The 15,953-nt window shown below is 32.0% G+C and overlaps 1 protein-coding gene across 6 annotated transcripts in view; it reads right to left on the reverse strand.

The window, feature by feature from the left end:
• Window positions 1–731: 731 nt before the first annotated feature.
• ine (solute carrier family 6 member inebriated) overlaps window positions 732–15,953 on the reverse strand; it is a 33,086-nt gene continuing 17,864 nt past the window's right edge. For all 6 annotated transcript variants that reach the window (XM_031983657.2, XM_031983663.2, XM_031983662.2 and 3 more), the window contains exons 4-12: window positions 11,206–11,340; window positions 10,485–10,710; window positions 9,065–9,332; window positions 7,596–7,824; window positions 7,043–7,155; window positions 6,472–6,612; window positions 6,190–6,390; window positions 5,042–5,218; window positions 732–4,943 (exon numbers count right to left, since the gene is read on the reverse strand). In XM_031983657.2, coding sequence (XP_031839517.2) covers window positions 4,773–4,943; window positions 5,042–5,218; window positions 6,190–6,390; window positions 6,472–6,612; window positions 7,043–7,155; window positions 7,596–7,824; window positions 9,065–9,332; window positions 10,485–10,710; window positions 11,206–11,340 — 1,661 coding nt within the window. In that variant the 3' untranslated portion in view covers window positions 732–4,772. The remainder of the gene's footprint in view (window positions 4,944–5,041; window positions 5,219–6,189; window positions 6,391–6,471; window positions 6,613–7,042; window positions 7,156–7,595; window positions 7,825–9,064; window positions 9,333–10,484; window positions 10,711–11,205; window positions 11,341–15,953) is intronic.

Consider the following 15,953-nt stretch of genomic DNA (forward strand, 5'->3'; position numbering starts at 1 on the left):
AATCCGATTTAACGTATGAGGATTCACCGCGTAAGACCGCTTTTCAACTTATATAAGTTCAATGTGTGCACACTGAATCATTGTCAACCCCACAAATTAAAAACTGCAATCCCCTAACTTTGTTGATAAATTTAGTGGATGTTAATTATTATTTTCATGGATTGAAAAGTGTGAGGTAACTGCAAGAGAAACTGGAAATTTTTAATGTACTTACATTACAATACCAGATACGTAGGTTTTACGTTTGTATGGAATATGCTTATACGAACCAAATTTGAATTTTCATTATGCCCAGGTATAAAGTGTAGAATTCCATTCTAGAATTATATAAAATGAAACATTTTTGAGTACCAAAAAGAAGAAATAAATAAGTTAATTATGACATGAATTTTAATAGTAGTTTTTACATCTCATTTTATTAAACGCCTTGAGTTATATAATTTTTTTGTTTAACAATTGGTACTATAACATCGTTGAATTCGAGGTTTTACAAAAACGTTCGAAAACAGTGGAAGGTTCGATTCCTAAATTGCTGCTATGAAATAAATAAAGCCGAGGTTTTTAATCGATGAAGAATAAAATATTGCCTTACTTTATAACTAAAACGTTTCTATAAATACATGAAAAGTTTACTGTTTTCACTTAAGGTGGCTGAAAATGCGTATTTGCAAATTACAAAATAAACATCCTCAAGTAATATAGGACAAATTATAAATGACAACAAGAACGACTGTGAGCATGTAATAATAATAATTTATTACAGTTACGAATAGTTACATTATCAACCTGTTCGATACGTTTTTATTATTGTCAATTTGACTTTGTACGTTGTCTTTCTATTTCGCAAAGTTCTATATACGGCGTATCAGTTCTGCATTAACGATATTTATTTCGCGATACGCTTAGTCACGTTGCAGTCAACGAGCATTATGCAGTCACTATTGCTTCCCGATACGGTCGCTACGTCGTTGCTACTTACATCATAGAAATGTACAAGTGTGAGAAAATGTTAGCATTTGTACTCGTTTCTTTTTTCTATTTAATGTTGTCTGTATGATACACCGGCTATTAATCGCAGTGCGTTAGACAATCTTCCGTACATAATTCAACTAGTGCGTTTACATTGCGATGCGTTCATGTGCGTGTACGTACACTAAGAGCGATATTAGGTTTACTAATTAGGTCTACGGCCAACAACAGTAACAGATGCGGTAATTGATTAATTCGTTACAGATTTATGCAGTGATGTGTAGGTAGATATAAAATGAAACGTGAATTTTTTGTGACGAGCAATCATTGTAAATTTCCTTGAAATAATTGAACTTCTCCCATAAAATGATATAATACCAATGATATAATACTTACTGAAACAATTCAGATAATATAAGAGAATCAATGATCAAAGTAAATTTTTAATGTCCACTTTGAGCAGTTTATAATAGTTTGTAAATTTATACTTTTCTTTCTTCTACGTATTTTAATTTTATTGGAAAATTAAGATTTGCAATTTATTGAGTAAATATTTAAATTTTAAAATGAATGTGGCTTTAAAATTTGTTAATTTATGTTACTGCTTGATTGATCCTGATATATTAAATTTGGAATAAGACATATTGAAAATTTGCAATTTCTAACATTCAGTGAATCTACACATCACTGTACCTACACGAACCACGAAGTGGTGGATTATCGATTGTCTTTGACTTCGAATAAAAATTATGCGTTTATAGAATTTTCTACGTCCATTAAAATTGTTGTTAACAGGAACGCTCTGAATCAATTCTTCGCTTCATAACTATTGCCATTCAAATACATACCTAAAAATCGTTGCTATTTCTAATTTCGCAATAAATTACAGTATATTATAAACGTAAGTATTTAAAGTGGGGCACAATTCATAGTATTGCGAAAGAAGAACAGTTCTTTCCAAGCAACTAAGTAAAATTCAAAAGAAATGGTCTGAAAAAGGTTTTTTGTGAAAGAGGTTTTTTTTTTATAAAACTTTTTCATTAACTGTTGCCTAAGCGACTATTTTCCACACGATCACCCCAGGAATCGTTCCTCGCGTAGAATACAATACCTGACACTTGCACTTGAAACTAAAATTATCTACAGTAGTCTCGCATAAAATGAAATAAGAATTTTCCATTTTTCAATTATTCATCGACAACATTGAACATGCGAGCCACAGATTTAAACTCGAACATGACAAGCACGAGCATGTTAGGAGATAACAATCTGAACGTTTCAAATGGGGATTATTTAAAATTCAAACAGAGCATCAAATTAAATACAGAATTGTGAAGTGATAAAGCGTATTTGAATTTCTTCTTCATAATTCATACCTTTTAGGAATAGATCACTGTCAGCTCTGCGAGATATTATATCTTTTCAAGCAGAAAATGCTTTTCAGGATCGTTGTGTCATAGTTTATACAATGTGACATTCTTTTTTCCATTTCTACGGGAGTTCAACGGAATCTGGGTCAATTAAATATGAACGTCCGTGTACACATATGCCAGGAGAAACGCACGGCACGATAAGCTCATAGTATTTAGGTGCGTCAACACGGATCCAACATCGTGACATATAATTAAAAGCGATGAAGAAAGTATTTAAATATGCTTCTGTATCAAAAATAGATGTTTTTTCTCATTTTGCCACTCGTTTGTTCTACAAGAACAACGAACATGAATTATTCGAGTCTCAATAATATCGTATTCACCGAATTTTCATTAAAACCTAATAAGATCATAGAGTTTTTATTAGTGACAAACTAACGATATATCAGCTATCTTTATAAAATAGATTCTCTATAGTATAATTCTCAAATGTGTGAACCATATTAAATGTATCTATAAAGTTATGAAAAAGGTTCGTAAAATTGATTTTTAACGTCAGCATAACCAAGTGAACAATTATCGAAATTTACTGATTTCGCTTTCATTATTAAAAGTATCTAGGCGCCTACTAATGGATGCTTCTCAAAATATCTAAAATTATCTACCAAAATAAAATTTGATTATCTAAAAAGTTGTATTAATCTTTCATGATTTCTTTCTCAATGAATCTGAATCCAATTAAAATTCAAGCTGGTCTAACAACGGGGCTAATTTTTTCATGGAAACCTCGCGTAAAGATACAGGGATCCAGTTGCGTATTAAATCTCTATATATAAAAATCATACAACTTCAATACTTTAATGGATAATAATTTCGTCAAAACACAGACAAGCTTCAACTCTCCACACGAATTTGTCTAAACGTTGAAAGAAGAATGCAGCAACTTTCATTTTCATCGATACAATTAACTACGTTGTCGAGGTCGAAAAAGTAGCATTAACCCCTTCAGATCTGGCCCCTATTGTAATGTACACTGTTTTATTACTTTAATATCTGACAAAATATTAACACTAGATTTACGGACATTTACTGTACAGTTTGTTCCACCGTTCTTTGGGAAACTTATATTTGTTCATTTAAATCTTGGAAATTAGAGGTTTAAAACTAAACAATTAGGGTAAATATTTGCGTAATTGTATCAATAAAAATCGACCCACACATTTACCAATTAATAATTATAAAATTCAATATGAGTCGAATTGACTCGTTCCGTAAATCTAGTGTTAAAACTGTGACAGGTAACCATATACAGTGAACATTGGATAATTGCAACATTCAACGGGACCGAAAGATTGCAATTATGAAGAGGTAGAGGGGATTTGATTCCAAGAAACGAATATTTTAGCATATTAGACGCAAAAAGGATAAGGCGAATGAAAGATAAAGAAAGACTGAAAGTCGAAGCGTTCGTCAACATTAACAGTTAACTGCGTTTGACATATCTTAAAGCTTTAAATGTTACTAATTCTTTCAACAATGAATTATTTATTTTTTCAGATAAACGCGTAATTATTCTTTGTTTTTCTTTAATTGTCCATTAAAGTGCATCTTAAGTGCATTCGTCCTGCGTTTGACGAGTACACACTTCATTTTTTTTATCTTATTGCACGCAAAGCGATAGACTTTTCAAACTAAATTCCATAGTTAACAGGCTAAAGGCTCGCGATGTGTTTGTGGCTTTTAACTCAAAAATCAAACTTCTTTATTTTTTACTCTTGATGAATGCATCTTTCACCGTCATATTTGTTATGTTTTTCTGATTAACATTAGGTTTACGGGCATTTATTGTACACTTAATTCTATTATTCCTAAAAGAATTGATGCTTGTTTATTTAGATTGTGGGAACTGGAGATTTGATAGTAGGTAATTGGGGTATATGTCAGTGTGATCGCATCAATCAAAATCGGCGTAAACATTTACAAAATAATATTTCTAAAATCCAATATGCGTCGATTTGACGCGTTCCGTAAACCTAGTGTTAAAATGACATCAAACACGATAGAATTACAATCATAATTGCATTATAATAAACGATTTTTGAATAGAAAAGAAAGAGACGTTGGAATCGTCGAGTTCGGCAATAGTCGGATCATGTGACATCTTTCAATCGCGGACGGTCGTCAAGCGCTGTAGCGTGTTAAAAGGAACCTAGTGGGGATGTGGTAGGGATGACGACGTTGCAATTATGAAGAGGTCGCCGATGTTGCTATTATCCAATATTCACTGTATACACCTTTGCTTTGTGCCTATTTTTAGTTACTGATGCATTGAATGACGGTCTATTATTGTTAGACAAGTGACCATAAATCTGTATAAAAGTCAGGTCTAAAGGGGTTAACGTTTCATGTCGATTTCATCGATCCCCTGTCTCACGGCTGGGATTTCGGCAGAAGAGAATTCGTGTTCAGTTGTACGGGGCTGTTGATGTCTTGTTGCTCTTTGATCACGTCCTCTTCGAAATTATGCATAGGCTCGGTGCAGTATTCCTGGCCGCAGATCTTGCACGCCTCGAAATGCGGCTTAATCGAATTCCATAATTTCTGAAAAGACAAAACAGGGGGAATTGCGGTCCCATCGTTGCCGCGCTAAGCACCGAAGTTTAATCGGCCGTCTAAACGAAGAGCATTCGTTATCGTACCTCGGCGCAAGTGTTGCCGTTGGCTTTGATGAACTCGTAGATAGCAAAAGCGGGAATGCAAATGAGGGAAAGAGAAGCTATTCCCCAGCCGATCGCCTCTGCCCACCGAGGGTACTCGTACTCGCCATTGTGGTAGGTCGGTGGTTCATAATCAATTAAGCTGAACACCCACACAGCCTGAAACAGTCAATGATTTATAGGACTGCGTTAACGTTTGCCTGTCACACCCCGTCGTATCGGTTAAGAGAGAAACTTATTTTTTTTTTTTGTGAACAACTTTTATTGGAGAATTTTTGTGTATGATAAAGGACCGTGGACATATGTGTATTAGTTAAATATAAAGACATATAATTTTTGTTATTTTATTTTGTATATTTATAAGATATATCATTTTTAATTTGTGACGTTACATATCAAGAGGTCCCAAACTTTTGACCGACAGTATTTAATTTCTTCTTTATATAATTGTGTTAAATACTTTATATAATATTTTCTAATGATATGAAAATAATTAGAAAAAGATGTTTTTATGTTGAACGAAAACAGAGTGCTTTGAAAATTTTATTGCCTAAAATTGATTGTTCTTTCAATCCTCTGACGATATGCAAACGTATAGCTAAAAGACTGTATACAAATAACACAGAACTTATAAATAAAACTTGAATATGCTGTTTACAAAAAAACAGTTTCTAATCAAAACATTTTTTAATGAAAACATTCGAGAGAAATGAAATTAACCCTTTACCCTATGATTTCTTTCTCTACAACTACTTTGCCATTGATACTTTACTGAAAAAAAGAAAAATTCTTGGCATATTGTATGTCTTTGTTTGTTCTAAAGTATAATAATTGATAGCAGAAACATAATATTTAACTTGAATTTAAATAAATCGAGTAACATTTACGCTTGTTGAATTCTGTTTGAAATCTTTGCCACGAGTCTGATACGATATTATAATTGAACGAGTTAATAATAAAACTAATTTATTACATTTGTAAAAAGTGTATGCTGTTTGAGAAATCATCTGTGAAATTATTATTTAGTTATTTATATTTCTATAATACTTTCTACTATTTGTTTACTTCGTTTATGAACAAAAAATACAATTTTTAATTGAACGTTAACTGATTATATTTTATATATTTACCATGATGAGAAGAGGTGCTGCGATTAGCCAACAGAACCGGAAATATGAAGACGGCATGCGTCCAGTCATTTCCTTCACGTTGTTGCAAAGCCGACGTACACCATAAAACCACGATATCGCGATCACTTCGAAGAACGCTAGAAACATAATCGATATCGAGGCCGCGTAGTGATCTATTAATTGGAAGAAATAAATACCGCCCTAGAAATAAGAAAATATTTCTCAATTAAAATTACATGTGAATCGTATTTATTATTTATGTTTTCCTTTAATGTTTCTCACCTGTGTAATATTAGGCAGACCAAACAAAAATGATATTACACACACTAAAAGTACTAACATCTCGTGACAGACGAGGTGACGCTTCACCCATTTCGGGAAGCCATCTTGTATCGATGTTACAACCACCTCCACTATTGCGAACTAAAAAGAAACAAGATAGTTACTTCTTGGAAAATATTTAGATACAAATATTCAAACAGACAAACAAATTTTTATTAGGTTGCTTAAAAATTAATTCTGGAATTTTCAATGTTTTATTTATAAGGTTGAATTTTGTTTACATCATATAACAAAGACGACTCGATGAAATTCTCGAATATGTATTATTCATTCCTGAATTTTGAAACACTGCTGTACATATTTGAAAATGTAATATAAAAATTGAAATTCAAATGTCAAAATTGTTTATAAACGGATTATTATTAAATCAAAGATGACTAGATATTTCTAAAACAAAATTTACAGTCTACACAACGACAGTCCAATGCTTTTGTTTATTCACAAATAAATTGTTTTTATTTCCATTCCAAGTCAACTTATTTATATATACAATCTCTGAGGTCTTACCTACCTGACTATTCAATGAAAGGCAGACTAGCATAAAGAAAAATAAGACGGCCCATAGTTTCGACGCTGGCATCTTGGCTAGCGCTTGCGGGTAAACGACGAATACCAGACCAGGTCCTTGAACGGAAATTATGATTTGTCTATAAAATTGCAGGAGAAGTTAATCTGACATTGATTGACACCACTCGAAAGTGAAATTGTAAAGTATTTGTCATTATTAGATTGTGGAATTTTATGCAAATAAAAATTTTTAAGAATAAGAATCAAAAAATAGAATTATGGTAAAAAATGGTTCTTCATAACAAATGTTATAAAAATTACTACTTTAAAGATTTTATATAATAAATAATAATAGATAGTAATAAGTAACAATCAATAATAGTAAATAATAATAAATATTTAACACAATAAATTTTCCATGAATGCATATAAATCCTCAATCTAATCAAATTTTTGTTGCTAAACCACTTTATTAAAATGGTGTATTGTATTCGCCTCTGAACTAAATTCATAAAAAAATGCTACTTGTGAATGTGAAGGCTGCAAATGCTACGTACCATCTGTTAAAACAGCTTCGACGGACATGTTTTGCTCGAGGGCGATATTACCAATGGTGGCGAATGAAAATATTCCGACGAGCAGGCTGCTGAATGCATTTATAAGCGAGACAGCGACACTGTCCACCAAGATCGTGTTGTGAAACTTGTTGTAACTGGCGAAACATATCATCGAGCCGAATGCTATCCCGACGGAATTGAAGATTTGGGCAGCTGCGTTGATCCACACCTGATCGTTGCACATAATGTATAAAAAAATTTTGTACTTGTTATTAAAAAATTCTTAAAACTTTTTTCAATTTTTTATACAGCTAGTGAATCACACAAAGAAGGTCTAAGACGTATTCAAAAGAATTGCGACTATAAACGCCTTCCCCGAGAAAAGAAAAATATTTTTATAAGGTGTGTCTAGAGACGCTCTCTCCATTAAAAGGGTTAACACTAAAACCACCGAGCATTTATTGGGGTTGATATATAATCCATTCAAAGATTGGGTAATACCATAGCAGATCCCGCAGTAATCAATTTTAAATAAAACCATTAAATATTGCAAGGAATGCACATTTTGAACAACTTTTTCCTTCGAAAAAGATGTCGTTGACATTTAGTTTCTGAGATAATCGCGAAAAACTTTTGCTACCACTACATTCTATATACGTGAGCGCGTCTGTGAGACAACACAGGCAAAACCACACGGTTTCGCACCGGCCGTTACATTCTCGGATTTCACATGGGTATGCTTCGTTACAAAAGTTTTGTCTCGATGGTGGCAGTTTCATATCTTTCCTCGTACATGTATTGCAGAAATGAGTTTCTATGAAAGGATGACACATTTACTGTATAATTTCCCAAAATTCATTTCAATATTAATGTAACTTTTGCCGGGAAGAGTACATGTAACTTGAAAAGATCAAGGGCTAATTGATGCAAGCCGCAGCAGCCGTGACGGCCGCGCGGTTATGCCTGGGTTGTCTCACGGAAACTAAATGTCAGCGATATTTTTTTAAAGGAACAAATTGTTCAAAATGTGCAATTCTTGCAATATTTGATAGTTTTATTAAAATCAGTTGCTGTGGGGAGCTGTTAAGGTTTTACCCCAAAATCTTATCGAATATTGAATACTTTTAACATATCAACATTTGTAAAATAAGAAAACTGAAACCCGTCAGTTTAATAGGTATGGTAGTTTGAGTGTCAACACGTTTGCGGCCGCTAATGTGAACTCGCGTCTCTTCAAATATTTCTTTCCAAAATGTTATTCTTCTGCTATTTTCCATTTGCAACTTCTTTAACGGTAAGTTCTTCATTTTAGACAACGTGTCGTTACGAAACTAATATTTCTAAACAAATTTTTCTAATTTTCCTGCCTGTTTTAACTTTTCATTTGCAGCGGCAATGAGAATTAGGAAAGCGAAAAACTTGCCGGTTGCGAATGTGTTAAATAGCTGAAAAAGCAATCGTCGTGGCACCTTTGCGTCGCCGAGTAGCTCCCATCGCGGATGAAAGAAGAATTGTAGACCCTTGTCAGCACCTTCGAGGGTGAGGGATCGCGTGAGGAAGACGACGATTAAAACGAATGGTAACGTCGCTGTGATGTATCTGACTTGTGCTGACGATTTTATGGATTTCCAAACGGAGAAGTACACCAGTATCCAGGCAGTAATTAGACACGCTACGAGCTCCCATCTCAGTACTCCAGATTCTTCGATTCCCTTGCTGATCTGGAGTACCTTGTTGCTGAATTATTAGAAAAATAGGTCCAATTACTCACGAAGAAATGTTATGACAGTCTTTTAACCCCTTGCACTAAAAATTATTATAAGAATGTAATAAAAGTATGATCGATACAGTTACTTTATCGTTAATAATTTATTAGGACACGAAAAAATGTGAATATTTATTTTATGTCTACGTTTATTTCAAAGGTTAACAACTGATGACAGAAATGTAATATTTAATTTATATTTAAAAAACATAAATAACTCTTAAATTCCTCAATTCAGTTTAAAATTTTCGCCAAGTATGATATGATTGTAGGTCAAAGGGTTAACTGGACTGTGGATTTTTATACAAATTGAAATTTTTTAAATATAATTAGGAAAATAAAATAGTGATAGAAAATAATTTTTCCTAGAAAATATTTCGGATAGCATTACATTTTGGACATTTTATATATTTTTCTGTAGTGTGTGCATACTGTGCAATTTTGAAATTTCATGATTCCTATTAATGTATAAAAATTTGTAATCTACTTGTAAAATGACACAATTATATACATCTATTTTATTGAATTCAAAGTGCATCAACAAGTTCTGTATAGAATTACACTTACGCTTATCTAAATGGATAAATATTTTGAAAATTTGTTTCAATAAATTAAAACTAAAACAGAACTGTGTTGCCTTGTGTTGAAACTTCTATTTCGTAATGTTTTGGAAATTTTTAAATACTATAAATAAATAAAGTTACGTAATCTACTCATGAGTTAGTCTTCTAATTGTTGACTTGAAAATGACTTATGTACTTTCGAATAACCCTCGTCTCTAATTGGAAAGACAAACTCATAGGAGTCCACTGTGAAATGGAAACGTAATATAATACGACGCAAGGCCATTTTCAAGTACGACAGCTTCTAATTCACATACAAAACTATTAGAATTAAATACAATAAATGCGAAATAGTCGAGAAATTAAATTAGAATATATTTTAATTACTATAAAAATTGTATAGATTGGCTATAAAATTATATAGTAAATGTAATTATAATGAAATACTGTTACTACAGTTATTGTAAAATTGCAATTCGATTTGCAATTAAAGAAATATTCTTCTTGAAAAATGAATACGTAATTGATAATTAATGCTTCAATAATTGATGGAAGAATTACTCGAAAAATTCCTCGGATGGTGTTCTTGAAGCATTCGGTCGAGTGCGATTATCGATGACACTATAAGTTGGTAACCAGCAAGCCAAAGTATTCCACGAGTTGTCACAGTCGGACCACGGTTGTTTTTCTCTGAACGCCGCAAAGAAATAGTATATAGCGTAAGCTATTATCACATTATGGTAGGTCGACATCAAAAATGATATTACTACCGACGACAAGCCAGCCCCTGTTCAAATAAATAAAATTATTTCGTTTGTATATTTTAAAGTAGACAACAGATTTTGCAACATTTTTTCTAATATAATTTTAACAATTTATCAACTTTTATACATTTTTAATAACTTTATTATTTTATCAATTATTATACCGATAGTTCACGTTTAACGGACATTTTTCCTATTAATCACGAACGACTATAATCTCATCGGTACATAGATTAATCTACGATAAGTTGCTGGTTTGAGATCTCCCAAAGTAGGAAAATATTTATATTACATGGAACAAACAATTGATTTAGTAGAAGAATTATCTATTTGAATAAATGTATTAAAAGTCAAATAATTTATCATAGTGATAATAGTGATAATAATGGTTAAATATCATTATCTATATTATGAGAATTAACATGTACTTCCTTCCAGAAAGTTCTACAAAAAAGAATCATAATTCTATGGCTAATAAATGAATAATGTAATGTAGAGGTATAAGAATTTTTCTGTACCTTTAAATAACGGACAAATTTGACCGAGAGCACCAATCGGTCCTCGTCGAGTGAATTGTCCGATACTGAGTTCCATGTACAACAATGGTACTCCGCAGACTATAAGTATTAGAAAGTAAGGTATCAAGAACACACCTGGAACATTAAAACAAAGAATTTAGTCCTTAACGTGCATTGGTCACAGGTGTCCACTAAAAAGATATTGTCCTTTTACTGTCATACTTGATAGAAATAGGACAAGAAAATGATAAATAATGGCAAAATCTTTTTTAACACTAGAGCTACCGTACCCGTCAAAATGACGGGTATTCGTTTTCTTATATTGCAATTATTAACATTTTGAAAGTATTCCATATCCGAAATAATTTGGAAAATAAATAGTTTCACATAAATACTGTGACGAAAATCTGAAGAGATTTTAAATAAATGTATTGTTACAATCTTTATAAGGACACATCAATCAGTTCTAGTGTTAAATAAAAGTAACAAATTAATAAATCAAAATCTGTGCAGAAGAATGGTGGAGCAACAAGTAACAACATCTTTTATTGTACCAAATTGGAAATAAAGTTAAACTTTGATAGAAAAATCTGTATGATTCTAAATACCGAAACATTATTTTTGTAATATAAGTCTTGTGTTTCTTATAATTGTCAGATTATTTTCAAATTCTCGAGATATAATAAAGCTGCATCAATTTACTACAATAACTTTATTGTGGATATCTGGGTAAACAGTACGTGTAACGTCTATCCATTGTTGTTTATATTATTCTGCCAACCAGCTAGTCTCTCAGAAAACATTCCCTTCAATCCATACACGGTATGTTCTAATCTACTTGTTCAGCGAATAAAAACGAATGCGAATGTTACTAAATCTGCCTGTAATATGGATTTATTAAAGGTTGCATTAAACACGAGTCGTACGTAATAGTGCTCAACGTTAATCGTCATTCTGTGGGCAGTAACAAGGTCACTGGATGTAACTCTTTATTCGTAATAAACGATGATCACAGTCTCGTGGATTACCACTTAATTTGGGAACGAGTATTTAGTTCGACGAAATTCTTGAAATGTATTCTTACTTTCTGCAACATTATAAACTCATTATTCAAGTAAGTAAAGTAAACACTTCATTATTTATACTTTTTCAGAACCTTTCTATAATATCGTATCTTATGCCATTCGATATTTCAACTCGATAATCAAATAACATTGGATTTCGTTTTTTCTCACTTAATCAAATCGATATTTTTCTGTTATTGTTAAACGATATTTCCAGACTTTAAACACGATAGCATGATTGTTAAAAAAATTACCGTTCCTTATAATTAAATATATAATAATCCACATTTCAGAACAAATGACAATGCTTTTTTAGTTTTTACATTTTTATTTGTTCTTCAAATACTTAAATTATTTAGTAAGTGATACTTTATTAAAATTCTCTATCTTTTAATAACATATTTTATTAATGCAATTCCATATCTCCATTACATTTTAAATACAGTATGCAGTGGATAATAATGCGACAAAAGTAAATTTACAGTTGTCATTCTTTTTGTTTGGTTATTTCGATTCTGTTAAAATCCGTTGATTGTATCTGTTAAATTATTAGCGTAAGTGTAATTTAGCGTGATCATAGCGCGAGAGAATTGCATTCCCTTCCTGCTTGATAAATGTATTATTTTAGTATCTATTATACATACACCGCTCCATTTCTATCTGTCATGTACCTAAAATGGTACACGGTAAACTTAGAACGAGTTCGATGCTGAAATTCAATCACATCTCCCAGATACGGCACCGATTGTTGTTTCCGGTTGTGACGCTGAAATAATTCGTGCCGCGTCGGTGCGCCTCACGCATATGTAAATTAATTCTACGAATGTCCAATTGTACTAGTCGAACAAATTAAACGGCATTCACTGATTTGACTTCGTGATGCACAATGTAACTTGATTATTGAAACGATCATTTCAAACATATGTAATATTATGTTAATGATATCTTCTGCTTTGCTCATGTCGAACTTGTTCGCTGTCTCTTTCTCAGTAATGTAAGTAAATAACAATCAGTGCTAGAAATGCAATTACGGTCACGATTCCACGCAAAACTACGCAATAGGAGTACGCCAGGAATTTGTTTTAACAAGGAATACAACATTTTTGTTGTATGAATGTATATGAATTAATCAGTAGAGAAACACATGTACAATTTGATGACATTAGATATATTATAATCATAATATACGTTATTACTATATATTATAAATATTTTATTTATACATTATATAATGTTATATTTTAGTAATGTAATTTATAATATTATTTTGAGTGATCAATAATAGGAAATATAAAAATGTATTTAAAATGATTGTTTTATAACATTTTATTTAATCAATTTCAAATTCATTTCAAACTTAAACCTCTTCCGCTATTTTAGGATTTCTTATTTTTATTTCAAAGATGGAACAAAATCATAAAAAATAATGATAAACGTTTCTAGAATTAAATAAGGTACGAATTTGATTTTTTGGAAATTACTGCAGTGATTTCCAAACCTAATTCTAGATAAAAACGTGAAATTTTTTATTTTGAATCAACAGTGTTTCATAGATATTTATAAATGTTTTAAAATTCCATTAGTGTACAGAGGTTTTGAATGACCCAGTTTTGAGTTAGAAATAAAGTGAACATATGAAAATTCAACGAACAACATTAATGCACAGTTTCGAGTTGAAGAGCTGACGCTGATTCCCGTAGAAATTTCATTCCTTCTATTCAGCGTGGATTTTCCCACGAAAATGTAAATTAGCACTGATCGTATAACATCAGTGGTTACATGCTTCATGCAAATGAAACTTTAAATCCGACTCACATTTCACAACTTCCGATTGACGAACAGTGTAATAAATTAATAGTTGCACGAAGTAATATTCATCCTGTATACAGGTTATTACTATGAACATTTGTTCATTTGACGTAAATTTTGAACGACATTTGAAAATAACTGTGTATAGATAAATTGGTTGAAAGATTATTTCCATTAATTTTTAGAGATGCTATATTCATTTACAGATTCAGTTTCAAAATTTTTTTAGTTCAATCAGCAATGTTTAACTGTTCCACATTTAATTTAAAATTAAAAGTATTTCTTTGCAATTCATCCAATTATTTATTTCAATTTATTTACGAATGGTCCAAATCGAAATTTACAGCATAAGTAGGATTTTATAAAATTTTCATACAAATCTTTTATGTAATAATATAGATACCTGAAAATAAAAAATAGTTTCATTGAAAACACTAATGTGCGAAATAAAAAATAGTTCCTTCGAAATAATACAGACGTTTGAAAGTCAAAAATAGTTTCTTTGAAATAACAAAGATATACAAAAATAAAGAAATAATGCAATTTCTTTGAAATATCACGAACATTTCAAAATGGAAACTGGTTTCTTTGAAATAACATATATGTGTGAAATTAAAAGTTCTTCCTTCCAAACAATACAAACGTTTGAAAATGGAAAACAGTTTCATTCACGTAACATAGACATATGAAATAAAAAACAATTTCCGAAGTGGGAAATACTTTTTCTCGAGTAACACAGTTATCAAATACGAAACTCATCGATACACGCATTGCCCCGCGAATATCTGTATCAAACGATAAATTCCTTTCACCTCGGAACACAATTGCCGTAACTAAGTGTTTTTAACCGATACTCGAATAGTATATACGCTCGCAGTGTATGGGACGATTATCTGTCATTTGTTGCTACTTTGTTATTCAAAAGAGTGCGTTGGTCCATCATGGGTGTAATCGGATCGTGCCGGCCGCTCTGAGTTTCCGGTTGTCCAATTTAACGAACAGTTGGTCAAAATGATACCGGGCCGATTATTTCCACCGGTGTCATTGAAATCATTTACTCATGCTCGCTGGTGTAGTGGCTACGTTCCGGCAAGGTCATGTATCAAGTTCCGCGAGCAGATTGCGCCACGTCCGGACTCATCGCCGAGATGCTTTCAGACTTTGAAAATTAGCGGCAACACGATACGCACTTGTATTACGGGCCGGCGAATCGGGAGAACGTCTGAGAATGTCCTTGCGCTGAATATATTTTCGAGGATATCGTACAAAGGGGATGTCGGAGCTGAAAGGTCGCGGAGACACGCGAAACGCGATACACGGTCGCCACTTGAAAGCGTCTGCCACTACATTTGATTAGAATTTATTTGACGTGTGGGCTGCCTCGAGAATTTTTAGCATTTGTATGTTACCCCATTACATCCCACAATTTTTCTTACTATAAGTATTCACTTTCTGGTGAAATACGTATAACGTATTTTACAACTTACACGAAGAAGAATCGTATGTGAATTAAACAGCAGAATTATTTTACTTCAATGTTTCATATGTTAATGTATTATACGAAACTTTATAATTTTTGCGTCGAACCAAATGGCAACTGAAAGAGTTAACCTTTTGTACTCGAGAATATGTTTCTCAATACAGATCCATTATTTTCTGATGAAATAGCAATGATATTTTTAGCGACTAAATTAGAAATATCATTCTTAAATTAAGGGATAGAATTATTTTATTTCGATGTTCCATGCGCTGATACATTGTACGAAATTTGATATTGAATTTTAAATTTTATAATTTTGCTGGGTTGAATTAAATGGCAACTGAAAGGCGCCTCTCGAGTGCAAAGGATTGTTTCGTAATAATGATAAATGGTAC

Source organism: Nomia melanderi, chromosome 1 (genome assembly GCF_051020985.1).
Source record: "Nomia melanderi isolate GNS246 chromosome 1, iyNomMela1, whole genome shotgun sequence".
Classification (NCBI taxonomy): domain Eukaryota; kingdom Metazoa; phylum Arthropoda; class Insecta; order Hymenoptera; family Halictidae; genus Nomia; species Nomia melanderi.